The 22,763-nt window shown below is 41.7% G+C and overlaps 1 protein-coding gene across 7 annotated transcripts in view; it reads left to right on the top strand.

Annotated features, from left to right (window-relative positions):
- Positions 1-22,763, top strand: part of MICAL2 (microtubule associated monooxygenase, calponin and LIM domain containing 2) — a 118,983-nt gene that overhangs the window by 47,429 nt on the left and 48,791 nt on the right. For 4 of the 7 annotated variants that reach the window (XR_005601945.1, XM_039552134.1, XM_039552138.1 and 1 more), the window contains exons 8-24: positions 100-357; positions 1,186-1,301; positions 2,367-2,493; positions 2,683-2,773; positions 2,865-3,012; positions 5,437-5,636; positions 6,118-6,230; positions 9,286-9,357; positions 9,931-10,080; positions 11,206-11,310; positions 12,530-12,748; positions 12,958-13,059; positions 13,655-13,783; positions 19,320-19,418; positions 19,835-19,915; positions 21,279-21,465; positions 22,518-22,606. Coding sequence is in view for 6 of the 7 variants with exons in the window: in XM_039552134.1 (XP_039408068.1) it covers positions 100-357; positions 1,186-1,301; positions 2,367-2,493; positions 2,683-2,773; positions 2,865-3,012; positions 5,437-5,636; positions 6,118-6,230; positions 9,286-9,357; positions 9,931-10,080; positions 11,206-11,310; positions 12,530-12,748; positions 12,958-13,059; positions 13,655-13,783; positions 19,320-19,418; positions 19,835-19,915; positions 21,279-21,465; positions 22,518-22,606 (2,286 nt within the window). In the remaining variant the exon portion in view is untranslated. Of the gene's footprint in view, positions 1-99; positions 358-1,185; positions 1,302-2,366; positions 2,494-2,682; positions 2,774-2,864; positions 3,013-5,436; positions 5,637-6,117; positions 6,231-9,285; positions 9,358-9,930; positions 10,081-11,205; positions 12,749-12,957; positions 13,060-13,654; positions 13,784-19,319; positions 19,419-19,834; positions 19,916-21,278; positions 21,466-22,517; positions 22,607-22,763 lie in introns of those variants that run through there. The other 3 variants (XM_039552135.1, XM_039552136.1, XM_039552139.1) reach the window with 3 other exon arrangements.

Below are 22,763 nucleotides of genomic sequence, written 5' to 3'. Positions count from 1 at the left end.
TCTTGTTGCTGTATGGCTCCCAGTTGTGCTGTGAGACTCAGTGTTCCAATTCAGAGAGGATAGTGGAGTGTCTCATCCCACATCCTTTTCTCCTTGCAGGACTCCATTGATACTGAGCTGCTGCTCTGTGGGGAAAACGTGAACCAGAGCAATTTGCTGTCCTATGCCAGAGAAGCTGCTGACTTTGCAACCAACTACCAGCTGCCTTCCTTGGATTTTGCAATTAATCACTATGGCCAACCAGATGTAGCAATGTTTGATTTTACTTCCATGTATGCATCTGAAAACGCTGCGCTGGTGAGAGAGAGGCACAGACATCAGCTCCTGGTGGCTCTCGTTGGAGATAGTTTGCTTGAGGTATATTTTGGAATGCCTCACAAGTAGTATTTTTAATTTTTTAATTTTATTTCCTTTATCCAACCATTCAGTCTACCCTCCAGTATAAAATGTCCTCTTCTATATCTCCTGAAACAGTGGTACCTTCTTTGGAATAGACTTTTTTTTTTTCTTTTATTCCTTTCTCTTTTTTTTATGCCATAGTTTGTCATAGCTAATGCTTGGCTGGCAGCCTCTGGCTGAGATCCCATTTTGCTTTATGCAAGTTGTGTTTCTGTCTGAAAACTGTGAGCTCTGTGTCCTCAGCTTGGGTGCATGGCATAGTTTTCCTGAATTCCATCATAGACAAAAACTTGATCCAAATTATTATTGCAGTCTCTTTGCCCTAGTATGTTCCCTTTTTTTCTTCCTGGAGTGAAAACTGTATTCTGCAACTTTTTTTTTTTTTTTTTTCATCTCGTGCTGGCAGCTTGAGGCATTTGAAAAAAACACTCCAAAGCAAATTTAGATGAGAAGGGCACCTTTTTTTTTCTCCTTTTTTTCCTTGAATAAATCTTGAGGCTTTTTTTTTTTTCTCGGCCTTTACCTTTTGAGGCTAAGAAATTTGTTTTTAAATATAGAAGTTAAAAAAAAGGAAAAACTGAAAGAAGTAATCTTTTTTCCTTACCTAAGACTTAGAGGAGAGACACATTTCAAACCTGCAAGTGTTGCCTGTGTTGCATTTTGACTCTTTCTGGGCTATTTTTCCAAGACAGTATGAAATCCTAGACTCCAAATTCGCATTGAAAATTACCTTTGTAATAAGAAGTTAAGAAATACAAGGAGTTAAAGTGTAAATGCTTCTTACAGCCCTTCTGGCCAATGGGTACTGGCTGTGCAAGAGGCTTCTTGGCTGCCTTTGATACTGCGTGGATGGTGCGGAGCTGGGCTCAGGGGAAGCCCCCGTTAGAGATCCTGGCCGAACGGTGAGTGCTGCTTTGGTCTCCAGCATTTCCAGTGTTTCAGAGAGCCACAGCAGTGGTGGAAGGCAGTGGATTTCAGAATGCTATCAGGAGAAATATTACTAGGGTTTAAATCACTGATTTGTATCACTTAATTAAATGTGATCCTTAAGGAAATAAACCAAAGAGACCTTGTATCAAAAAAACAAACCTCCAACCATCTCAACACCTGGTTTTTTATCATAAAAATAAAAAAAAATCCTGAAAGGACTCTAAATAAATTCTTCAACACTAACAGCTTTCAAAGTTGGTCTCTGTGATTTTAACTCTGCAGTTTGGCTTAGTGGTGCTCTCTTTAGGCTGATAAAATGTGGCAAAGGAGAATTGTTATATTGCTGCACCAGAAGCTTTTTTTGACTGGAGCAAAAAATCTGTTGTTAAGTACAGCAGCAGTCCTGGTGTCACCATGGTCTGATGGTTGAAGTTGCTGACTCTGGTCCTGCTGGCAGCCACCCTGCTCTGCTACAGCTGCCCAGGCTGTTCTGGGGCAGATATGTAATAGGAATAGTCATGGTTGTGGTAATGCAAGCAGGAGCTTTACTAACTACAGCACTTTGAGAAGTTTTAAGATAGAAGCCTGTGGGATGACTCAAACACGGCCTAGTCCCAAATGGAAAATTGAACAGCATAGTAAAAAAAGCTGTGGTGGTTATAGGAATTGCAGGATGACAGGATTTAGTGCTGTTATGTGGTAAAGAAGTTACTCCTTGAGTGGATGTTAAAGCAAAACCAGATGACTGGATGATGTAACCTCCTTTTTTTTTTTCTTCCTTCTTTTTCTTGCTCACTTCCTGCCTCAGGAAAATACGGCCATAAGCTCTAAGTGTCTGTTTTGCTGTCCTTTTTCTGTCTGGCATCCTTCTGTTGAGTGGGGATAAAAAATGGGATGGATGCATTATGCATTTAGTCTGTAACACTTGTCCTGGCAGAACCAAAATGAGGTTCAGGCAGCTGCAAAAAGCCCCCAACCTCTTTATATAATAAATATTTATTTTAATACATAATTCTTGCATCTTTTTCCTCTGTAAGAGAGAGCATTTATCGACTCTTGCCTCAGACAACCCCTGAAAATATTAATAAGAACTTTGACCAGTACACCATTGACCCGGGAACAAGATACCCGAACTTGAACTCAAGCTGTGTTCGACCTCACCAGGTCAGTACTTAAAAGGCTTGCTTGTGAAATCAGTTCTTTTTTTGTCTAGGATAAATAGAGCTGTGAGGAGTGTGTAAACAAAATCTTCAGGAGACTCCTTAATTTAGAACCAGCTGCTGATAAAGTTAACCTGGAATCAGAACTGGTTTTTTTGTCTGACGTTATGCTGGTAATTGCTTTTCCTTGTAGGTGAGACAATTATATGTTACCAATGAGCTACAGCAGTGTCCTCTTGCAAGAGTGAGCTCCATTAGAAGATCAGTGAATCTCACAAGACAAGGTAAGTGGCGTCTCCTGTTTGCTGTGGAGACATTTGTGGCCTTCTGGGCATGCAAAAACTGACTGAAATGTTTGCTCTCCTGTTTCTGCAGAGTCAGATATTCGGCCTAACAAGCTTTTGACATGGTGCCAGAAGCAGACAGAGGGATACCGAAATGTTAATGTCACTGACCTGACCACCTCCTGGAAAAGTGGCCTCGCTCTGTGTGCAATCATCCATCGCTTCAGGCCTGACCTCATGTAAGTGACATCTGTGGAGCGTGTTGGGTGAGGCATTTACCAAAGTGTAGTGTAAGACCAGCCACAACAACCCTGACACTCCACAGTCCCCTTCTATGGCTGCTTTCTGCAAGGAGGTGCACACCATGGCTGGGTTTGAGGGGTGGAGAGGGTGGGGTTGGTTTTGCTTTGTTTCTTCTTTATGTCCTTGCATACCATTTAAAATGAAATATAAATGCTTTCAAGGAGCTAGGAAGGCTTTGAACCCTATGACTGATCATGTTTGTGGGAGTCATGTGTCTATTTCAAATGAAATCTGCAGTGCCAGGGGAATGTGTAGAGCTGTGTTCCTGGATCCCTGGAGACAGGTTTTCAGTGTCCTTTTGAAACCACAGCCATAAGGCCCAGTCATGTGTTACAGAAATACTGGGTGAACCTGGAGTGAGCCATCCTCCATGTGTTGAACTGGTTGCTGTGACATTCAAGTAGGGAAGTGCTGGACAACTGCCTCTCTCCAACTTCCCGGAAGGTGGTTGTGGCCAGGTTGGGGTTGGTCTCTTCTCCCAGCCAACAACTGACAGAACAAGAGGACACAGTCTTAAGCTGTGCCAAGGGAAATTTAGGTTAGACGTCAGAAAAAAATTCTTCACTGAAAAAGTATTGCGTGCTGGAATCGTCTGCCCAGGGAGGTGGTGGAGTCACCGTGCCTGAACGTGTTTAAAAAGACTGGATGTGTCACTCGGTGCCGTGGTTTAGTTGATGAGGAGGTGTTAGGTCAGAGGTTGGACTAGATGATCTTAAAGGTCTTTTCCAGCCTAGTTCATTCTGTGAATCTGTGATTCTGTGTGACCATGGAGGTGGAGGTTTTGCACAGCTCTCTGTCCAGGAGAGCGCAGAGCCCTTTCACGTGGGCACAACAAGGGCTGGCCCTTGAAAATTAACTGCCCTAGGGACTGAGTGTAAGCCAGCATTCCCCTTTTAGCAGTGCTTCTGGGGCCCTAGTGCTGCATGACCAAACTTCATGCATCTGAATATTTTGTAATGTCCCTTAGATACAAGGGGGTCAGTGTGTAACAGTGTCAGGAAATGGCAATTGCCAGCACTGCTGGGTGCAGTCAGTGGGGTGACTCTCTCTCCTCACCTGTCTCCAAAATGCAGTGGGTGCATTCTCTTGTCTTCCTACAGAGCTTTAGGAGTCACACATGGATTACTGTCAACCTCCCTTTATTGTGGATAAACGAAAGGAATGACTGAGCTCTTTTATGAGGTGTGATAAATTGGAAAAAATGGGAGCAGTACCTAGGGTGCTTGTTTGTACAGTTTTGCCAGAGGAGGAACTGAGATTTTAAGAGTAGGATATTTTTTTTTTTGCCTTGGGTTAGTTTAAAACAATTAGAATTATGGATGTTTTTTGGGGAAAGGGTGTAGAAAGCAGAGTAATCTTTGCTGCCTGTGGAAAACGTGTTCTCTACCCTGCTCTCTACAAAGTTGATAAATTTATCTTCCTGAGCTAACAGACCTCCTGCTGTTTAATTAACATTGTGTTTGGGTTTTGTTGGCTTTTTGTATCCAGTGAGCCTGCTGTAGGACTTGGCCAGATAAAAGCCAGGCAGGCAAGAGAGGTGGCTGCCAGGGCCAGCCCCCAGCTCCAGAAATGGGCAGTGGGTGGGTGAGAGAAGAAATTCTTTGGAGAATCAAAAACTCACATTCCGTTGTGAGGAGAAAGAAACTACCCTCCCTGGAGCTTTGTAATTTATTCACATGTTTATTTTAATCATGAATTTTGGAAGCTGTTCAAAAGATCAGAGTCTTAGAATAGGTCCCATAGAAAAAGGGATTAGAGAGTGGATAACAGAGTTCCAGATGTGTGATGTACTTGTTTAGTGCACTGCTAAATTCGGTTATGACCTGGACAGGAGGTCCCTGCTCAAACTGTGTGTGTAAACACCTTAAAAAAGGAAAGGTGGTGCCTGTGCATGTGCGTGCACACGCACATGTAACATGCTGCTTCCATAGAGTGCTATCCTAAATTTAGTCCTCCTGGCTTTGATGATTTATAGAACTAATTGAACCTAAGTAATCCGTTCCTAATGGATGAAGTCTGTAGTAGTTCAGCTGTATTTGGAGAAGGAAAAGGTTTCTTAGCGCTTCTGAGGAAGAATTGCATTTCTCCATAAATTAGAGGATCTTTTTTTGTGGGACTGTGTCAAGATCCAGTTCAGTGAAAAAGCTTTTAAATTACATTTCTGGCAAAGCCAGTATTTCTCATAATGGGATTTGTGTGAGCTCGTACCTTTGGCATTGTGTGGACTCTATAGCTTTGACCTGGGGAGGTGCCTGTGCCCTCATTCCTGGTGCTGCCCTGCCCCTCTGCCACGGGCAGGCGAGCGCTGTGTGTTCCCAAAGGGACAGAGAACAAACGATGCCCCCGTGTTGTGCCCGCAGCGACTTCGACGCGCTGAACGAAGAGGACGTGGTCAAGAACAACCAGCTGGCGTTCGACGTGGCCGAGCAGGAGTTCGGGATCCCCCCTGTGACCACGGGCCAGGAGCTGGGCTCGGCCGGGGAGCCCGACAAGCTCAGCATGGTCCTGTACCTGTCCAAGTTCTACGAGCTGTTCCGGGGCACCCCTCTGCAGGCAGTGGGTAAGGCACGCCCAGTCCCTGCAGGTTTGGGAAGCACTTCATCCAGGCTGCTGACGAGCACTGCTCCGGAGCCAAGAGTCCTTTCCCAGCTGAGCCTTTCTGGCATGCCTGTCTGCAAGAGTTACCTTGGGCTTAACAAAGGAAAGGGGGAAAAACTTGATTGAAGACCAAGGTTTTGTGGGTCCTTGGTGGTTTCAGGGAACAGGAGCAGCTGGATAACTGCTGCTTGACATCATGAAGGTTGTGTATCAAGTTGTTGGTGTGATTTCCTGGTAGGGATGACTGCACACAGCACATTCATGCTTGAGTTTTAATCTTTCTTTTTTTAAAAAAGTCACCCTACATTCTATGTATTTACTTTTATTTGCCTGTGCTTCTTATATATAATTGCTGCCAGCACTCGACTGGAAAGCTTTGGGTTAGTCAAAATAATTTAAAACCAAATCTAAGTAAATATCCTAAGCAGTTGTTTTTTGGACAGATGCTGCTGAGAAGCAAAATGGAGAAAATAATGATCTTGGTTCAGCAAAATCATCGAATTTCATCTTTAATAACTATATCAATTTAACTCTACCAAGAAAACGAGTACCAAAGGTAAGTTGTGAGGAAGACTTGCCCTCTGATTTTTTTTTTTTTTTGGAAAGATGAAAATAAACTTTCAGGCTCAGAAATAAGGGGTTTATATATACACTGCTATAATTTTCTGGGCTATTTCTACCTGTAAGAAAAAGATTCCTGTAGCTCTGTATTCCTGGATTTAAATATACAGCCATTCTATTATATACCAGTTCAAATAATCATCCTGGGCTAGACTGTTTATTGATTGGGAGGTAGTGCTGCTTTTTCAAAAAAGCAGTGATTTGCATGGTTTGTGGATGCTGTCAAGGTTCTGAAGGAAAGCTTTCCAGCTCTTACAGAAGAGTCCTGTAATGGTAACAAACAGTGGGCAGATTGATCAGCAGCTCTGGGATAACAATCTCTTAGTCATGCCTGTATACTTTTCTCTCTTGGTCACTTATTAATGAAAACTTACTGACAGGCCCCATTATGTCCCTATCTTATAAAAAAATCTATGCCCATACATGCTATGATTAAAGACTTCAGAACCTTGAAGCTTTACAGAGGCCTGAGTTAACACATGTACACATCTACTGCATTTCTCAGTATTTTAATATACTGCTTTTTAAATTTGTTGCTCTCTTGTCTTGTAAAAATGTGATTTCTTTTTTCACCTGAAGAATTACTCCAGAATTTCCAGATACTTCCTGTGCTGACTTTTGTCTTGAATATTTTCCATCCACAAACACTTTCTCAAAACCTGGGGACAGTCAATTGTCCAGTAACTTCATATATCCTTGTTAGGAAATTATTTTTCCCTGCCACCCACATATACACGAAACCAAGTGACATGGTTCCCAGATAGTCAAGCAGTGAGAAACCAAACAGGCAAAATAAACTTTGCTTTTTCTTGTGGGTGACTTCTTTAGAAAAAAAATCTTTATCATGACCACAGTGTTGTTTTTCAATGAGTTGTTTGCAGAAGTAAATAGACTTTTAGCAGTGGGGAGAGCTTTCCATTACAAAGCCATACAGCCTCTGATTAACCTCCTGTCATGAAATAAGCCTCCTGTCCTAGCAGGAGCTGTAGTTCTTGGCAGTACATGAAAGCACGAGGTGATTTGTTTGAAGGGCCCCTCTGGTTTCACACTACAGGGGCTCGTTGGAAATGAGAAGTGGAAGTGGTATTTCCCCAATCAGCTTGGGAAACAAGGCATTCTGTGTGAGGTTTTGCGGCTCTGTCATGGATAGGGTGTGAAACCAAGCAACATGGGGTTAGGGTGCTTGGGTTAGGACAGCCTTGGGACTGCCACAACCATCTAGCTGGGAAATGAAGCTCCTTGTAAAGCACCTGCTTGAGTTCAGAGTTTGGCTGTGGCTTCAGTTTTACGGTTCTTTCCCCTGCAAAAAGTGGTGCTGAGCATTATCCAGGTGTATATCTATTAAATGTTCTATCCAGGCTTTAGGAGGGCACAGAGTGTTGCTAACTGAACTTTCCATGGCTTGTAGTTTGTCCTTTGATTTGGGGGGAGGAGGGATCCTTATCTGGGCACAGGCTGTGAGAGACCAGGAAGCGGGGCCTGGAGCTGGTTTGGCTGTAGCTGTTCTGGCAGCCTGTGCTGAGCTGGATCATGTTTTCCATTCTCCTCTGAGTGTCAGCCCGGCTGGAGAGGAACTGAGATTTCCTGTGCTCCAGACTAATAAATGAATGGAGGTGTTTACACAATACGGGGTGCAGTCCTTTTGGAGTCCTGCTCAGCAATTAAATTGCTTTGTCTTTCACTTCTTTGTCAGCATGTTACTGAGAGTCCTTTATGGCAGGTTTCTGAAAGGCAGCATCTTGCTTGCTGCATTCACTCAGGCAAATTCTGCTTTTATGTGGCACAGGCTATTATGCAGAATACATTGTGCTGCTGTGTTCACCCTTTCTGGGTAGACTGAAGACTATAGGTGGTGCAGAGCTGGGTTATACTGAGCTGCTGCTTGAAAGACAGTGTAGCAAAGCAGACAAAGTAATCAAAATATTGTCATCTGATTCTTTTGGTGTTTGCCCAGAAGTTGTTTGGGATTACTCGTACTCACTGCATAATGATTTATTGCAAACAGTCTATATGTAAAAAGGAAGCCTGCATTCTTTGATCTTTCTCTCTTTATTCCTTTTTGGGTTTTTTTAAGTTGACTGAGCAGGCACTGAGTTACAGCATGGGCAAATGCAAATAATTCGAATGTAGTTTGTTGTTCATAAATTATCACTGTATGAAATCTTCACGACTGAATGTTATAAGAAGTGATAAAAATTTCCAAGCATTGACTGTTCTTCAAGTTTGTGCAGACTGAGTATGAAATATTATTGATTTGTGTAATGTCTAGTTGAGTAAAATAATGAAATATGTGCATAGTTCGAGCACAAAAGAAGCAGTTTGGTTGCTTAAGTATTGTAATGTTCAGCCATAATCAGGGAGGTGAAACTTAGAAGGGAGACAGACCTTTAAGACAGTCAGTAATTGCTCCAAAAAGGAAGTATGACTGTGCTGTGAATTCATGATCTGCGTGCAGATAGCTGGGTTAAGAGAGATTTGGGGGTTATAGTGAAAGAGTGAGGGGTTTTGTTACTTCTGGATTTTGTTACTTCTCTGGAAAACAGTGCAGTCTAGCTGAAAATTCACAGAATAACTGATGCTGTAAAACCTTTTTCTCCAAGGATGTGTTAGTGCTTTATGAATTATAAACTCTCCAGTACTGAAAGAGGGAACGATAAACACCCGAGTTGTAAGGCTTGTGTTCAGCAAAGTGTACAAGCATGTGTTCTCACCCATTAGGGTCCAGTGAGAGCTCTGGGACAGCCAGGGGCTATGGGACAGCCTTTACTGACCTGACACCAGCCATGAGGAGCAATCCTGCTGAGCTGGGGGGTCTGGCGGGGCAGCGAGACCCCTTATGCTGGCACTGCTCACCTGTGTGTGCCTGGTTGAGCACAGGCCAGACCTCACCTGGCTGGTGATGGAACTTGTTATCCTGGGAGGAGCTGCTGGGGTAAACTTGGAAGCTGCTGCAGTAATCCAAGGAACTTGTTTTGGCTTTGCCCTTTCAGGCTGAAGGGAAAACGGAAGAAAATGAGACGAACAAAAGGCGTCGGAAAGGACTCTTCGGTGTCTTCGAGGAGGTCGGTGTTCAGTGGTGCCCACCTGTGTCCAGCTCCTTGATGGGCACCAGAGCTGAGGAAGCAGTGGGAACTGGGGGGCCTTTGGAGCTTGGCAGGAACAAAAAGCCTCTCCCCTAAAACCTTGAATTTACTGTGGCATGCACTAAAGAAGAGCTAAATTAGTTGAAATCATTTGGTAGGGAGTAGAGCATTAACTGAATTACACTAGTTTTTGTTCTGAAACAAGAACATTTAAGGTATTGGGTTTTTTTTCCTTTTCCTAACTCAGCTATTTAGACAATTTTTAATTTGAAGAGTTTACATTGCAGCTTGGTTTCTATCCCTTCTCTGATTAGTTACCTTTGTGACTCTGTTTTATGAATAGCAGCACTGATTAATGTTCCCTTTTACTGTACTCTGGGACCCAAGAAAATATTTTTGGTGACTTTTGCATGCTAAACATGTCATTTTTGGTATACTGTAGACTGTATTTCCTTTCACCCTTTGCTGATAAGGATGTTATCTCTCTCCTCCTCTCTCTTCATGAGTGTTGTAGGAAACCTAAGAAAAACACAGTTTGTTGTTTCCTTGCAGACTTCGGGTTTTCCAAGCCAAGGGACAAATGCTGGGAAAGAACAGAGTGATGGCAGAGAAGGAACGAACCAGAACAAAGTGAAATCAATGGCAACTCAGCTGTTGGCAAAGTTTGAAGAGAACTCTTCAAATACAATTTTGCGGAGACAGGTAGGTCATGGATGAACATGAAAGTCATCTCTGGAATTAAACTGTAGTCCCTCCTTGTGAAAGTGATGCAGATTTCCAAGGGAAGAAAGGGATTTGTTAGGTGTTCAAATGGGCTGCCTTTTTTAATACTTCATGCAAATTAAAAGTATTTCTCTCAATTCTTGGTGAACAAATACAACTCATATAGATTGACTAATGTGTATAAATATGATGTATTATTGTGTGTTATAGTGTCTAGAAATGTCATGTAAGTCAGCCTGTAGAATTTGTGTTATTTGGAAGTCTAAGCTGGCTGCACGCAGTATTGCAAGAAGGCCTGTTGTTGCCTATATTCTTCAAATAAAGGACACTGCATATCCTGTGGACTCTTTCTTTGTGGAAAATCTAGGAAGCATTAAAAGGGAACCTAATCTTTTGCAAGAGAACGTCTGGCTGCCATTTCCATTGCAAAACTAGGCAGAGTGGAACGCACTTGTGCATTGTGCAGTGTTTTCATGGTTTGTTTTTAGTGTGACTAGAGGTGTTTTAAAAACAATCCCATGCTGCAAAGGTAGGGATGAGAAGCTAAAAATCACACTTCAGCCAGAAATAGTTTGAATCAGTAGAGTTTGGATCTGTCACCTGAAAGATCTGAAGGAAGGAGATGAGCGAGGTGTTGATGTTTTGACAAAGATGGTGGCTTAATTCTTTTTCCTTGTATCCATTTGTTTATTTAAATATTTAGGTCCTCCAGTAGTGTAGGCTTTATAGATGTCCAGTGACTTTCTCTGTCCTTGAACCAAAGTTGTTTGCACACTACCTGGTTCCTTTCAATGCTCTGAGCTTTCTGTGTGGTATAAGTGGCCAGAGATTTCCTTGGCCATGCTGAAGGAAGCTATTTTGATGAAAAATTCTTTTAAAGAATACTGAACGTGTTCAACTTCAAGGATATATTTGATGGTAGAAGTTGCTAATAAAATGGGTGGGTGGCAAAAATCTGCAGAACGTGTTGTTAAGCTTCATAGTTGTGTCTTTAAAAGCAGCTTTTATTTCTTTCTGCCTCAAAAACTCTTTGAATCCTATTTACTGTCTTCCTTTTTTTTTTTCCTTCACTCTGTCTTTGCAATTTTAAAAATGCTTTACAAGGAGCTAACAGATAGACCAGCCCTGCTCTCTTCTGAGCCTCCTGTTAATCCTCGCTTTGCTAAACCCTTGGATCCGAGCCTTCTTCCACCTCAACCAAAAAGGCAGGTAGGAAGCTCAAAATGGGTAACACCTGGCAAGCACAGCATTTCTCTTACTGCTGGGAACTCACTGTCATTGCAGAGCTACACAGTATACAAAGCCATGTTTGGATGGGGTCTGCAGAGTTCACAGACACATTGAGCTGAGAATTGTGAAAAGCACATTAAAAGTTTAAGGCTGTTTTACGCCTGCTTCTCCAGATGAGAAAACTCTCTGAAAGTGTGGAAATGCCCTGAAAACATAAGTGTTGATTTCTATGTTATCACATCTAGGCTTCAAATTGTATAAATGTAATTACACAGCTACACTGAACATGTGAGAAAACTACAGCAGTACCTGAAAATTTGTGCATGTACTCGATGCTTTGGGCTATTGTAATGATAAGGCTAAGACAGAAACCTGGCAAAAATGTCTAAGAGAAAATCTTGAGCATTGAAAAGCTGATATTGATGCCCAGGTGTTTTATTTCTGTAAGCAGAACTTGTGATAAGAATTTCTGCTGAAAGCTCTTTTGCAGCATCACATATATGGGGAAAATTTTTTGAAGACGTAATCTAAATTTTTCTCTTAGTATTTTCAATGAAAGCAATCTCATCTCAAACAGTATTGATATTCACTTTACATCAGAGTTTTAAATCGAAGTAAACATCCTGTAGTGGCATTTCAAGAGCAGTCTGCAGTGAAATGAGATCTGTATTGCATGTGGAAATCTGCAGGTCAGAAGCTCTTTTATATGAAAACTCAAATTCAGATATGTGTTCTGAACTCCTCAGAAAATGCCTTAAATCTGAAATAGGGTATATCTTGACTTGTGTCAGACTAGATCTAGAACTATGGCAAGAAATACTGCTGAAATCCTCATACATATAATTTGATTATAAGCTTAGTTTTGGGCAGATGTGATGCTAAAAAAAACCAACCCAAAACCTTTTCTCTAAGCCCTAGAAGGAGATGTAGTTCTTCTGCACTGATGCTGTCTGAGGTTATTCACAAAAACTCACAAACCTAGGGAAGGATGTCAAGGCCTGCATAAGTTGTGATTTATTTCAGTGCATGTGCACAAGCACCAGAGGTGCAGTAGATAGTGTGCAAAGAGTGTTGTGAGAACATTTTACTTCTAGTTATGTGCATGACTGTGCCGCGCTTTCGGAAGCATCCTTAAAAGCTGCATATGCTGCATGGGAGTGCAGAAAGCAGAGTTTTTTTCACTTCCAGTGTTTCCCAGTTTCAGGTGGTAGCTAGGAGTGAACACGAGGTCAGGGAACCCAAACAGTCTTTAAATGGTTCTGATCATATGGCCAGGAGAGCAAAGACTGTGCAAAAAACAGATCCCCAGCCCAGTCTGTCAGAAACCTCTGAAAATCTCGCATCTGCCTGTTCTGCTGCATTTGTACTTTCTGGAGTGCTTGAGCGTCTTCAGCACCTGGAGGAAAAACTGAAACAGGTGACAAGCAAATTCTTTTCCTTTCTGTCTCTTAACTGCCTGTGATATTCTGTGTACTGTTTTTGGTGGCTTTTTCTCTGTTGACTGTAGGTTGTATTAAGACAGTAAGAAGTCTTTCTACAAACCTCTATGCTGTGTTGATGGATGTGGTTTTAACTGAAATCTCTCTCTCTCTTTTCTTGGCTGTCCTTCCCTGGCTGTCACTGCAGAAAAGAGCTCAGACCATAGCAAATAGGGAATTCCATAAAAAGAACATTAAAGAGAAAGCAGCACATCTCGCCTCAATGTTTGGATACATGGAGTTTCCGAAGGTGAATTTTAAGTTTTGCACCTGAAGAACTGCTGAATTGGAAGACGTATAAGAATTCATGAAGGGAAAAAAATTTCAGTGGTTTTGGTTTTAACTTTCCTTTCATTCTGTGTGGATCTGAAAAGTAACGTGGATTCCACTGAAACTAGTAAAAAGCGTTGTTTAAATATTATTGCATAATTTAATTGAGGTAGAACAGTCTGAATCACAAAGCTAATCAGAGTGCTTTGGCTGGAGAGAAGTGTGTTCAAATAAACTGTCTTGTGCTTAAGCACACACTGCTGGCTCACAGTTCCTAATCAGCTGGTGAGCAGTGGTACTTGGCGCACTCTGGTTTTTCCTGGATTTCATTATGCTTTCTCCCAGCACTATCTTACTGTGCACTGTGAATATTTCTATTAAAAAATCAGTACAATAATATCATTTACCATGAAGATGCCATGATGATTTCCATGGTTCCTTACTGTGCACAAGTAGAGAGAGGGGTAGAACTGTGTCATTGTTACCTTCCTGGTTTTTTTGATGCCTGATTGTGAACTTAACCTGTGTTGATGTCACTGTCTCTTGGATAACTCTCCTGTTTCTGCTCTATACAGAATAAGCTACCTACTAAAGGCTTATCCTATTCTCAGCCCCCAACTCCCTCTTGCTCTCCACCTCATCATTCAGCTGTTGCTGCTTCATCATCTGTTGGTTCAGCTTCCTCTGCTGTTTCTTCTCAACAGGTACTCTATTATAAAGAGATTTTTCATGTAAAACCCAAACTTGTACTCAAGCTGCTTGAGAAATGGCTTGGATGGAAGGTGCTGCCAGCAGACCTCTTGTATAGGTTGTAATTCACGTTTAAATCAAACTTAACTTTGTTTACTGTTGTTAGTTCTGCATGTTTGTAAGAGAAATTGTCGTCATCAGAAATGGCTCAGGTAAAAGCTGAAGAGCAATGCAAATAGTTAACATTTTTTTACTTCAATTCTGAACACTCTTTGTTGCTGCTTATTTTAAATGGTCTGCTGTTAGATAATACCACAGGCATGCTGAAGAAAGCTTCACACTATAAAGCAAACAGGATGCTGTGGGGTTGGTTAGTTGTTCTTGGGTGGCATTTGTGTTTCTTTCCTTAAGAATATCTGTCTCGTCTGCAGGGGAAAACCTGCACAATAATGGTTATTTTAACCAGAAGATGTCTTAGAATTGTATGAGCACTTACCAGTACAGACATTTTATTGTTGGTTGGTCAATGATGTGTACTTTAAACTTGCTTCTGCATACTAACAGCTAGAATTCAGTTCTTTGTAACAGCAGACCTTATGGAAAGGAAACATGCATATTCTGAATGAAAGAGATGACACTTGAGTCAGAGATACTCAGTTCTTCCTACTTAGGCTGATGTTAATGGGCTGTGTTGAAATGACTGCCTGGCTCTCAATCCCCAGGGAAATGCAATGTACATGGCCCTTCAAGGACACTGCAAACTCAGCAGGTGCCTTGCTGCAGTAATCCCCTAATTCCCTTCAGTTTCCAAATAATTCTTTTGCCTGGATTTACCTCTTACTTTTTATGACCTAAGAGGTAATGCATGTGATGGGTTTTAAGCTAAGTCATGGTTTCCAAAAGACTGGGGGCTGATGCTCATTTGATTTGGAGAGCTATTGTGACTCTGCAAAGAGAATAAAAAAAAAAAACCCACCCCAAACCCAAGCTATCTGAAAAGCCCTTTAGAATATGAGAACTAGGCTTTTAATCATATGGAAACTCTGTGAGCAGTAATTTCATTGGGATTTTAACATCTTTTCTTGGAAAGCCTTTGTCCTGTGCAATCTTTCTTTTTTTTTTTTTTTGGATATTTTAAAACCTGCATTTTGTTTTAAGTGCTCGGACAGCCTTTATTAGTTTACTGTTGTATTTAAACAACAGTAAACTAATAGTTTGCTGTGACTTGGTTTCACTTAGGCTGAGTTTACTTCAGTTGAAAAGTGCTCTCTCTAGAGATACTGGCAGAATGCAGCACAGCTGAAGCAAGAAAATCTAGTTCTGTCACCAGCACAGTAAATACATGTTCATCTCACTGGGTAAATATTTGGCTGGTTAAGTAGGACTGCATTTACGCTTTGGCAGATCTACATGCATGAGCATCTTGATGCCTGCATACACAGCTCCATAGGTTGTACAGCTCAGGGCCTCTTGTACACTGTATGTGTTTCATAGGTGTACATATGGTGCATTTTGTGTGGCATTTTGGAGAACTTTTAAACAGCAGGTCTGGTAATGATCAGGTGATCTTTTACTCCTTCTGTGTGGGACAGCTGTGCTAATAGAATCTGTCCATGCCCTTTCATGGTCAAATTGTTGTCCCTGTGTGTTATCCTTATCGATTGCACACTTTTCAGAATGTGAAAATTTTATCCTACTCTATAAAACACTGACTAAATGTGCAGTGCTATATAAATAAAAATCCAGCAGTATTTCAGATGCAGTGTGCATTTTCAAGTGCTGTGCATGATAATTCAACAATACGTTTGGACCTCTCTGCGGTGAATGTGTACCAGGAATTGCCTGTGTCTGTGTTATCTTGAGGGGGGTTATAGGTCTCAGAATGTGTATTTCTAGTCTCTGTTTTTAGAATTATCACTAGGTAAGACTAGACTTCAGTATCAGAACGTGTTTTGGATTGATAACCCAACAGGAAGAGCTCCTGTGTGTTGCTGTCAGTGTTTCTGCTTTTTCCCCAGCAGAAAACCAGAAGGTAATAGAAGTGTTTTGAGTTCTGTAAGGCTTCATGGTATAAGACCTATAAATATCAGCACCCTCCCATGGTTTTAAATAGCTAGTGCTGTCATTTTAATTTCAGGTGAGTTCTGAGGTTGTTACCAGACATGATGATCCGTTGCACCTGTTGAGTTTTCATTGAAACAGTATTAGTTTTGGTGACACAGTTATTGAAAAGGGTGGCTATGAAATCATACTGTCTAATTACAGACACTTGCTATTAAGTGTAAGTCCTGAAAGGAACACTTGAAAAGAAGACTGTGGGACTGTATTGTTTCTTTCAGGCCATGCAGTCATTACAACTTATTAAGAATTGCCTTTTATGTGCAATATGCCAGTAATAATCAAAAGTACCTTCTAGCTTCAATCAGCTGTCAAAATTCACATAGCTAGAATTGTGACTCAGCCTATGTTCGATTACAGGCTGGGCTTTGGTTATTCCTGTTTTTGCTTGAGGTTGGATTGACCTTCATAAAACACTGTTCATCTGAGCTTTGCATGAGTGAATCCACACAGTGTGTCGTAAGAACTGAGAAGTTCCTGCAATCAGTGTGCTCCCTGCAGAGTTTGGACCAACTACTTTCCTTCAGTGACGTGACTCTTAATTACCAGCAGTAAGCAGGGCTTGGGTGTTTCCTACACACAGTAACTTATTACTCAAATGTTGTTTATCTCAGAGGGAAAATAGACGTAGCAGGTTGTACCAAAAGTAAATAAATCACCCTCAAAGCAAAATAAGACCAGGAAAATCATTAAGGATATGAAAGAACAAAGGGAAAGCATTGTATGCTTTTGGAGACAGAGAGCATGTTTCCTTTGTTTTATGAGAATGCTACTGAGGTTTACTTGGCTGGCTCTGCAGTTCTGAATAATAGCACAAGGAAATACAGAATAGCCACCCTGATCAACCTGCTGAAAAGCAGCGTGCCACTGACAGGTCAGCAGTCTGAGTAAATCGCCAACACCTGGGATTTTTAAGTGTTTTCTGGTTGTTCTCTGAAATTTGCCATGTAAGGTAACTCTTTAAGATTCCTGTTCATAAAGGCTTTAAAGCTGCTGGCATAAACCTGCCTGAACTGTGAGCAGTGGCCTGTTCCATGCAGACAGTGACCTCAGCATGGCAAAGCTGTGTGTGTGACTTCACGTACAGCAGTAGCCTCAGGGGCTGTAAGGACATTCTCTGCATGTCTCTGAGGGTGCCAGCTGCCCTTGGGGCTGCCCTGGTGGAGCCTCATCCTGCCCGGATTATTTCTTGTTGGTGATTGAGTGGCACTTGAACAGGACACAACAGAATAGTTCTGTTGGAGGGGATGTACAACGAGCATCTCTTGACCAGTTCAGGGCTGACCAAAAGTTAAAGCATGGTTTTGAGGGCATTGACACTAAATTAAATTGAAATCCCATTTGCTTTTACTTGGAATGTGAATTCACATTCATTACAGGAACATTTCCTTTTAATAACATTTTTGAAGTATGTATAAACATGCAATTTTCTTGTTTTGACTGCTTTAATGTTGACATAGATTGTTCCAATGGGTGGAGAACAGCAATCAGGCAACCTGATTAATTTCAAGGTGTAGTTTGGGCTCAAGGATACTTTTCCTGAAATTCAGCTGCTTGCACTTTATGCACAGCCTTGTTATTTAACTGACTGCTCCAGCATTTATCTAGTTCAAGGAAAACTTTCTGCTTCACCTGAATTTGAACACTTTCTTTTACCTTGGAGCTTGTGGACAAGAACTTGTACGTGGCCTAGAGATTGCTCAGCATATTCAGAGGTGCAGAATTTGGGGAGGAAAATTTTTTTGTTCCATGTTCTTAAACAAATGGAAGGAATGTAGTTTTCCTGTAGCAGCAAGTAGCACTTCTTGTATTGGTTTATAATTTGGTGTACCACTTAGGACAGCATTGTGGTATGTAATTAGCATTTTCCTTCGCAGTGGTTACCCACAAGTTGTCCAGATATTGAATAATATTTTAAAGTCTTTTTATGTTAAACAAAACCAAACAGTACAGAAACTTGTTCCTTAAAAGGCCTTTGTATTCTTAACATGTATATTTTGTACCTGCCTGGATATCAAGTTAATTATGAGATAATTCCCAAAAGATAAAGGGAGCAGTAAAGGGTTGGACATGTTCCCTTGAATTTTTTTTATCCATATTAATTTTTGAAAACCCACCCACAGTGCATTATAGGTGTTTTTAAACTTGATAGAAAATGCTTTAAAATAGTTTTAAAGTACTGAAAATACCGTTGCATTTATATTTTTCTCCCTTCTTCATGGTAACTTTCTGGTATTTTAAAACCTTTCAATTAGCAGGACTTGGTGTGGTGGCAGTAGAGAAATCATTTCACTGAGAAGAGGGGGACTTCCTTAAGATTTGGGCTCTGTGAGAGGCAAATGGAGTGTAAGATATGATATCATGTATTTATCCTCCCGGGAAAAACAATGCCCTGGCTTCAGAAGCAGAGTACCAGATCCCTGGCCAGACCAGGATGACCCTGGCTGCATTTGCTACCAGAGGGGTTGTGGGATCTTACATTGACTAGAAAGCAAAAATCTAAATCACTACAGGAAATTTGATTTAGGGTAGAAAATATTTCTGTAAATCTGTGAAGTGTTTACTGTCTTTTTTTCAGGACCAGAGTTACCTACCTACCTGCTACCACTCGCACACTCCTGCACACACATCCTTCCCCTTTTCCAGTGCCCAGGCACGTGTTTTGGCAGGGAAGAATGGGTCATGCTGATGACTATCAGTCTGTCTACTGTGCTTTTGGAGCCACAGCCTAAGCAACTGCTGTGTCTTTGCAGGCCAGATTGATAAATTTGGTTAAAAGCAGCCTTTCATGACTGCAGCAGTGTGATGAAGCTGGTTAAAGGAGATGTTTCCCTCTCATGAGTGTAGTTTCTTCAGTTTTCCCTGGAATTACAATGAGTCACTGGGGAGAGGACGAATGGTTGCCCTGTGAGCATCAACAAAACATTTCTGTGTGGGACTTGGCTCGCACATTTTCCTAGAATGTTCCCTGAAATGTCACAGTTTGTGGAGAGTTAATGTGGAGCTCAATCCCACTCCTGTTCTGAAATGTAATAACCAAGTCCCAGAGAAGCTGAAGTGAACAATAGGGTTTTTTTAATGTCAGAATGTCCAGCTCAGATAGCCAGGCAGTAGCTCCCAGCTCAGCCTTTCATGAACATAGCAGGAGGCCTTGAGGAGAAGCATTTGCTCCCATCAGGAATTTCTCCATCAGCCTCAGGGAAAAGTATGTGGGCTGCACAGAAGCTTTCTGTGGCCCCACCTGGACCATGCTGGTCACGCATGAACGTGCTTGTGCTCTGTTGGACCTGCCTTCTGCTCTTTCTCCTGCCTCCCTTTATCGATGTTTGCACGTGTCCAAATCATTCTTGTCCTTTTTTGTCTTTAAATTCTCTTTCAAGGGTAACTAAAGCTCTTCCTTCTATTCTTCATCTTCTCCCCTTTCCTGGTTAGACGACTGTAGGAAAGGTCTCATGTGCAATTGGAGCTGTGGCTGAAGTTCTTGTAAATCTGTATGTGAATGATCACAGGCCCAAGCCACAGCTTGAACTGGTAAGACTAAACCCACAAAGAAACAGTAACTTCACTTAAGAGTGGTGTTCCCAGAATGCCATCCTCGCTTAAGACCCCAGTTGTGGAGCACTTGAAGCCTTATGAAGGGTCTTAGTCTAACACTTACTAAAGAGTCAAGTACGCATTGGCACAATATGCTGATGGAAATGTTGCTCACCACATCTTCTATTCATATTTTTATTACTTGACTGTGTGAATTAAAACTTCAGGAGGCTTTTATTAAATGTAATTACTGTAGAATTAGTAACAGAAGACAATTATTACTCAGGGTGGCTTCTAAAGAAAGTTTTGTGCATGCTTATGCAGTTATTTTTAACACAAAAGTGCTGAATCACCGTGCCTCCTTTTGAAGAGGGCTGTTTCTCAACTCTGACACTGTTCTGTGTTGAATTCAGAAGCGGTCTCTGGACAGAGCTGCAGGTTCTTGCCCCATTCCTGACTCTCCATCTGCTGCCTCCACTGCTCAGAGCTGTCAGGTATTGGGAAGCTAAGTAAGGTGTTGTGTTGTGATGATGACACTTTACTTACCAGCCAGCACTAAACTCAGTTGTTTCAGCTTCGTTGTAACTATCTGATCTATTAACACCTTGTTTTTAAGAACACATCTGTGTGGTTTTCCATTTGCATGGTTGGTTGGTTGGAAAGATTGATGCTCTAAAATGATCCATCAGAGCAAAACGGACTGCTAATGGCAGATCTGGAATAGCTCTCAACTTTTAAGCCCAGGACAACGTGGCAATGACAATTGTGAGTTCTACTTAACATTAAAAATGATTCCAAGGCCACCTTCTGCTCGCAAATGAAAGATGAGTTGTGTGGACTCTGTGCTGCTGTTTGAATGTGCCTTGGACTTTTCCTCCTCCATCCCACGTGTGGTACCTCTCCTGTGGCAGCAGGGATGGTGGAAGGGGAGGGAGGTGGTGGTGGATGTGGCTGACACAGCATGCTCATCTGTACCAACCATAATACAGTAATGCAAAGTAACATCCTCATACCTGCCTCTGATAAGAAAAGGGAAGTCCAGTGGCATCTAATCAATTCCTAGTTCACTTTTCTGTACCCTTTGCATGTATATCTAAGAGGGGATGAGGTTTGTGACAATTAAAGAACGTTAATTGTCAGCCTAATTTCAACAAACTTTCAGAATAGTTTCACATTGTTAATATGGATTATATTTTGAATGTGTTAAAAGTGTTCTGAATGTCTGTGGTAGGAAACAAACTGATTTTTAAAGCTAACCAAGCCCCAGCTTGGGCTGTAGTCTCAGGAGGAGCACGGCTGAGAGGGGAGGCACATCTGTGGCGATGGGAAGGGTGCTTCAGACAGCAGCGTTGAAGACTGTCTGCTTTTCCTCCTGGACCTTAAAGCACAAGCCTGCATTTTCCTCCAGAGTGTGTCTGAACTGAGTCTTCAGGGCATCTGTTTGCTTGGCTCCAGATGCAAATCTGTTTGAGGCTGGTGAAGTGTGCCTTCACCTCCTGAGAGAGACACGAGTCCCTGACCCAGGGCGGTGCAGGGTGACGAGGGAGCACTCGGGGATGGTGCTGCTCTTGGACCTGAGTAACTGAAATGCTGGTGAACTCCCAGAGGGAACCTGGATGCAAGGCCAGCATGAAAGTCACCCCTTTAAAGTCCTCGTGATGTCAGATTTATTAATTGCTGCATAAACCTACAGAATTGCAATAACAAGTAATAAAAAAAGCTGCCTGATGCTTACTGTAATTGTGCTTGGAGGGTGCCGTGTGACGCTTCAAGCAGCTAAAGCAGCTGCCCCCTTCATCAGGATTTATATCTGGGTGTGGGGCCACAGCCTTATGTTCTCTTTTTATCTTTTAACAGGGTTCTCTGCGAAAAGAGTTCCCCATGTCTATCGGGGGGAGTGACATTTGTTATTTCTGCAAGAAGCGGGTCTATGTCATGGAGAGGCTGAGTGCAGAAGGCCACTTCTTTCACAGGGAGTGCTTCAAGTGTGAAATATGTTCTACAACACTCCGCCTAGGAATTTATGCCTTTGATGTTGAAGAAGGTAATGTAGGAGCTATTTAAGAGTATTTTGAAATGTCTAAGTATTGGTGCTTTTAGTGGAACTGGGGAAAAAATCTGGCCCAGTAGCACGGTCAGGAGGAGGTCTGCCAAGTGTGGTGTTTGTGTCCGTGCTGATCTTTTGAGTCCTTGTACTTGCAGTCCTAGTCTTTCAAAAGAGCTGAGTTATGACAGGCCTGAGCTTTAAATGAAGAAATCCTCAGTGGAAAATAAGTGGAGTGACCAAAATGCACTTTGTCCAATCACAGGTCAAAGTAAGGGGAGGCAGAGGGAGTGAGGTTTCTCTAATAGTACAGAGTTATTCTTATCTCTCATTTAAAACTGGCCATTAAATAATGTGATCTATAAGAACAAGCCATAGTAGTGGCAGATTTACATGGATGCAGGGAATATAGGTTATTTCTTTTAAGATGTTATGGTCAGGAGTTGAGAGCAGTAGGACTGGCCAAGCACAGTGTAATTTATTCCAGGCTCCAGCCTGCTGTAGAACAGGAGGTTCAGATCTTGGGTGCTCCATCCCATCTAGAGCCTTCTTTTTTTCTTTTTTTTTTTTAGTTTGGAATGGAATTATCAAACCGAATTAAAATTCCTTTGCCCCTTCCAAATTATTTGAGTAGATCCGCTTATTAACCTGATGTCCCTCTGCAAAAGGATTAAAGATTCAAGGTCAAAGTGGTTCTTTTTTGGTCTGGAGAATCTGCAAAGTCGTCTTTTTGAGCTGATTATTTGACTTTTTTTTTTCTGCTTGATGTCTTGTTTTGGTTTGTGACTTTGTATTTATGGGATGTTGTTTTTTTGCTGTTTATTAATGTTATACCTGAGAGGTAGATAAATGACCTTGTGTTATTGAACTATTGTGCAAATCTGTAAAAGAAACCTATTCAGAGCTGTTTAGCAGTGTCAGTGCCAGGTTTCCCATTCCTTTTGCTGCCAACTGTTCATTATCCTGGCTTCATTTTTTTTAGAGAGGCAACAGTGATTTTTTCCATATATGTATAGATAACATGTCCTATAACTGATGTTTCCCTCTTGTAGGTAAATTTTACTGTAAACCTCACTTTACACACTGCAAAATCAGTACGAAACACAGAAAGAGAAGGGCAACAATACAGGTCCATGGAAAGGTATGGATTGATTATATTGCTAATGCACTGTTGAGGCAGCTTTATATCTGGAGCAGGGTGCACTACTTACATGTCTGTGTGGATGTTTTCTGCCTAATGTGCAGTAAAACCAGTGCTAAAATACAAACCTCCTGGTACTGTGAGTTTGGGGTGTTTA

This window comes from Corvus cornix, chromosome 5 (genome assembly GCF_000738735.6).
Source record: "Corvus cornix cornix isolate S_Up_H32 chromosome 5, ASM73873v5, whole genome shotgun sequence".
Lineage (NCBI taxonomy): Eukaryota > Metazoa > Chordata > Aves > Passeriformes > Corvidae > Corvus > Corvus cornix.
Note: the sequence above shows the minus strand (reverse complement) of the source record. Positions and strands in the feature narration are given on the sequence as shown.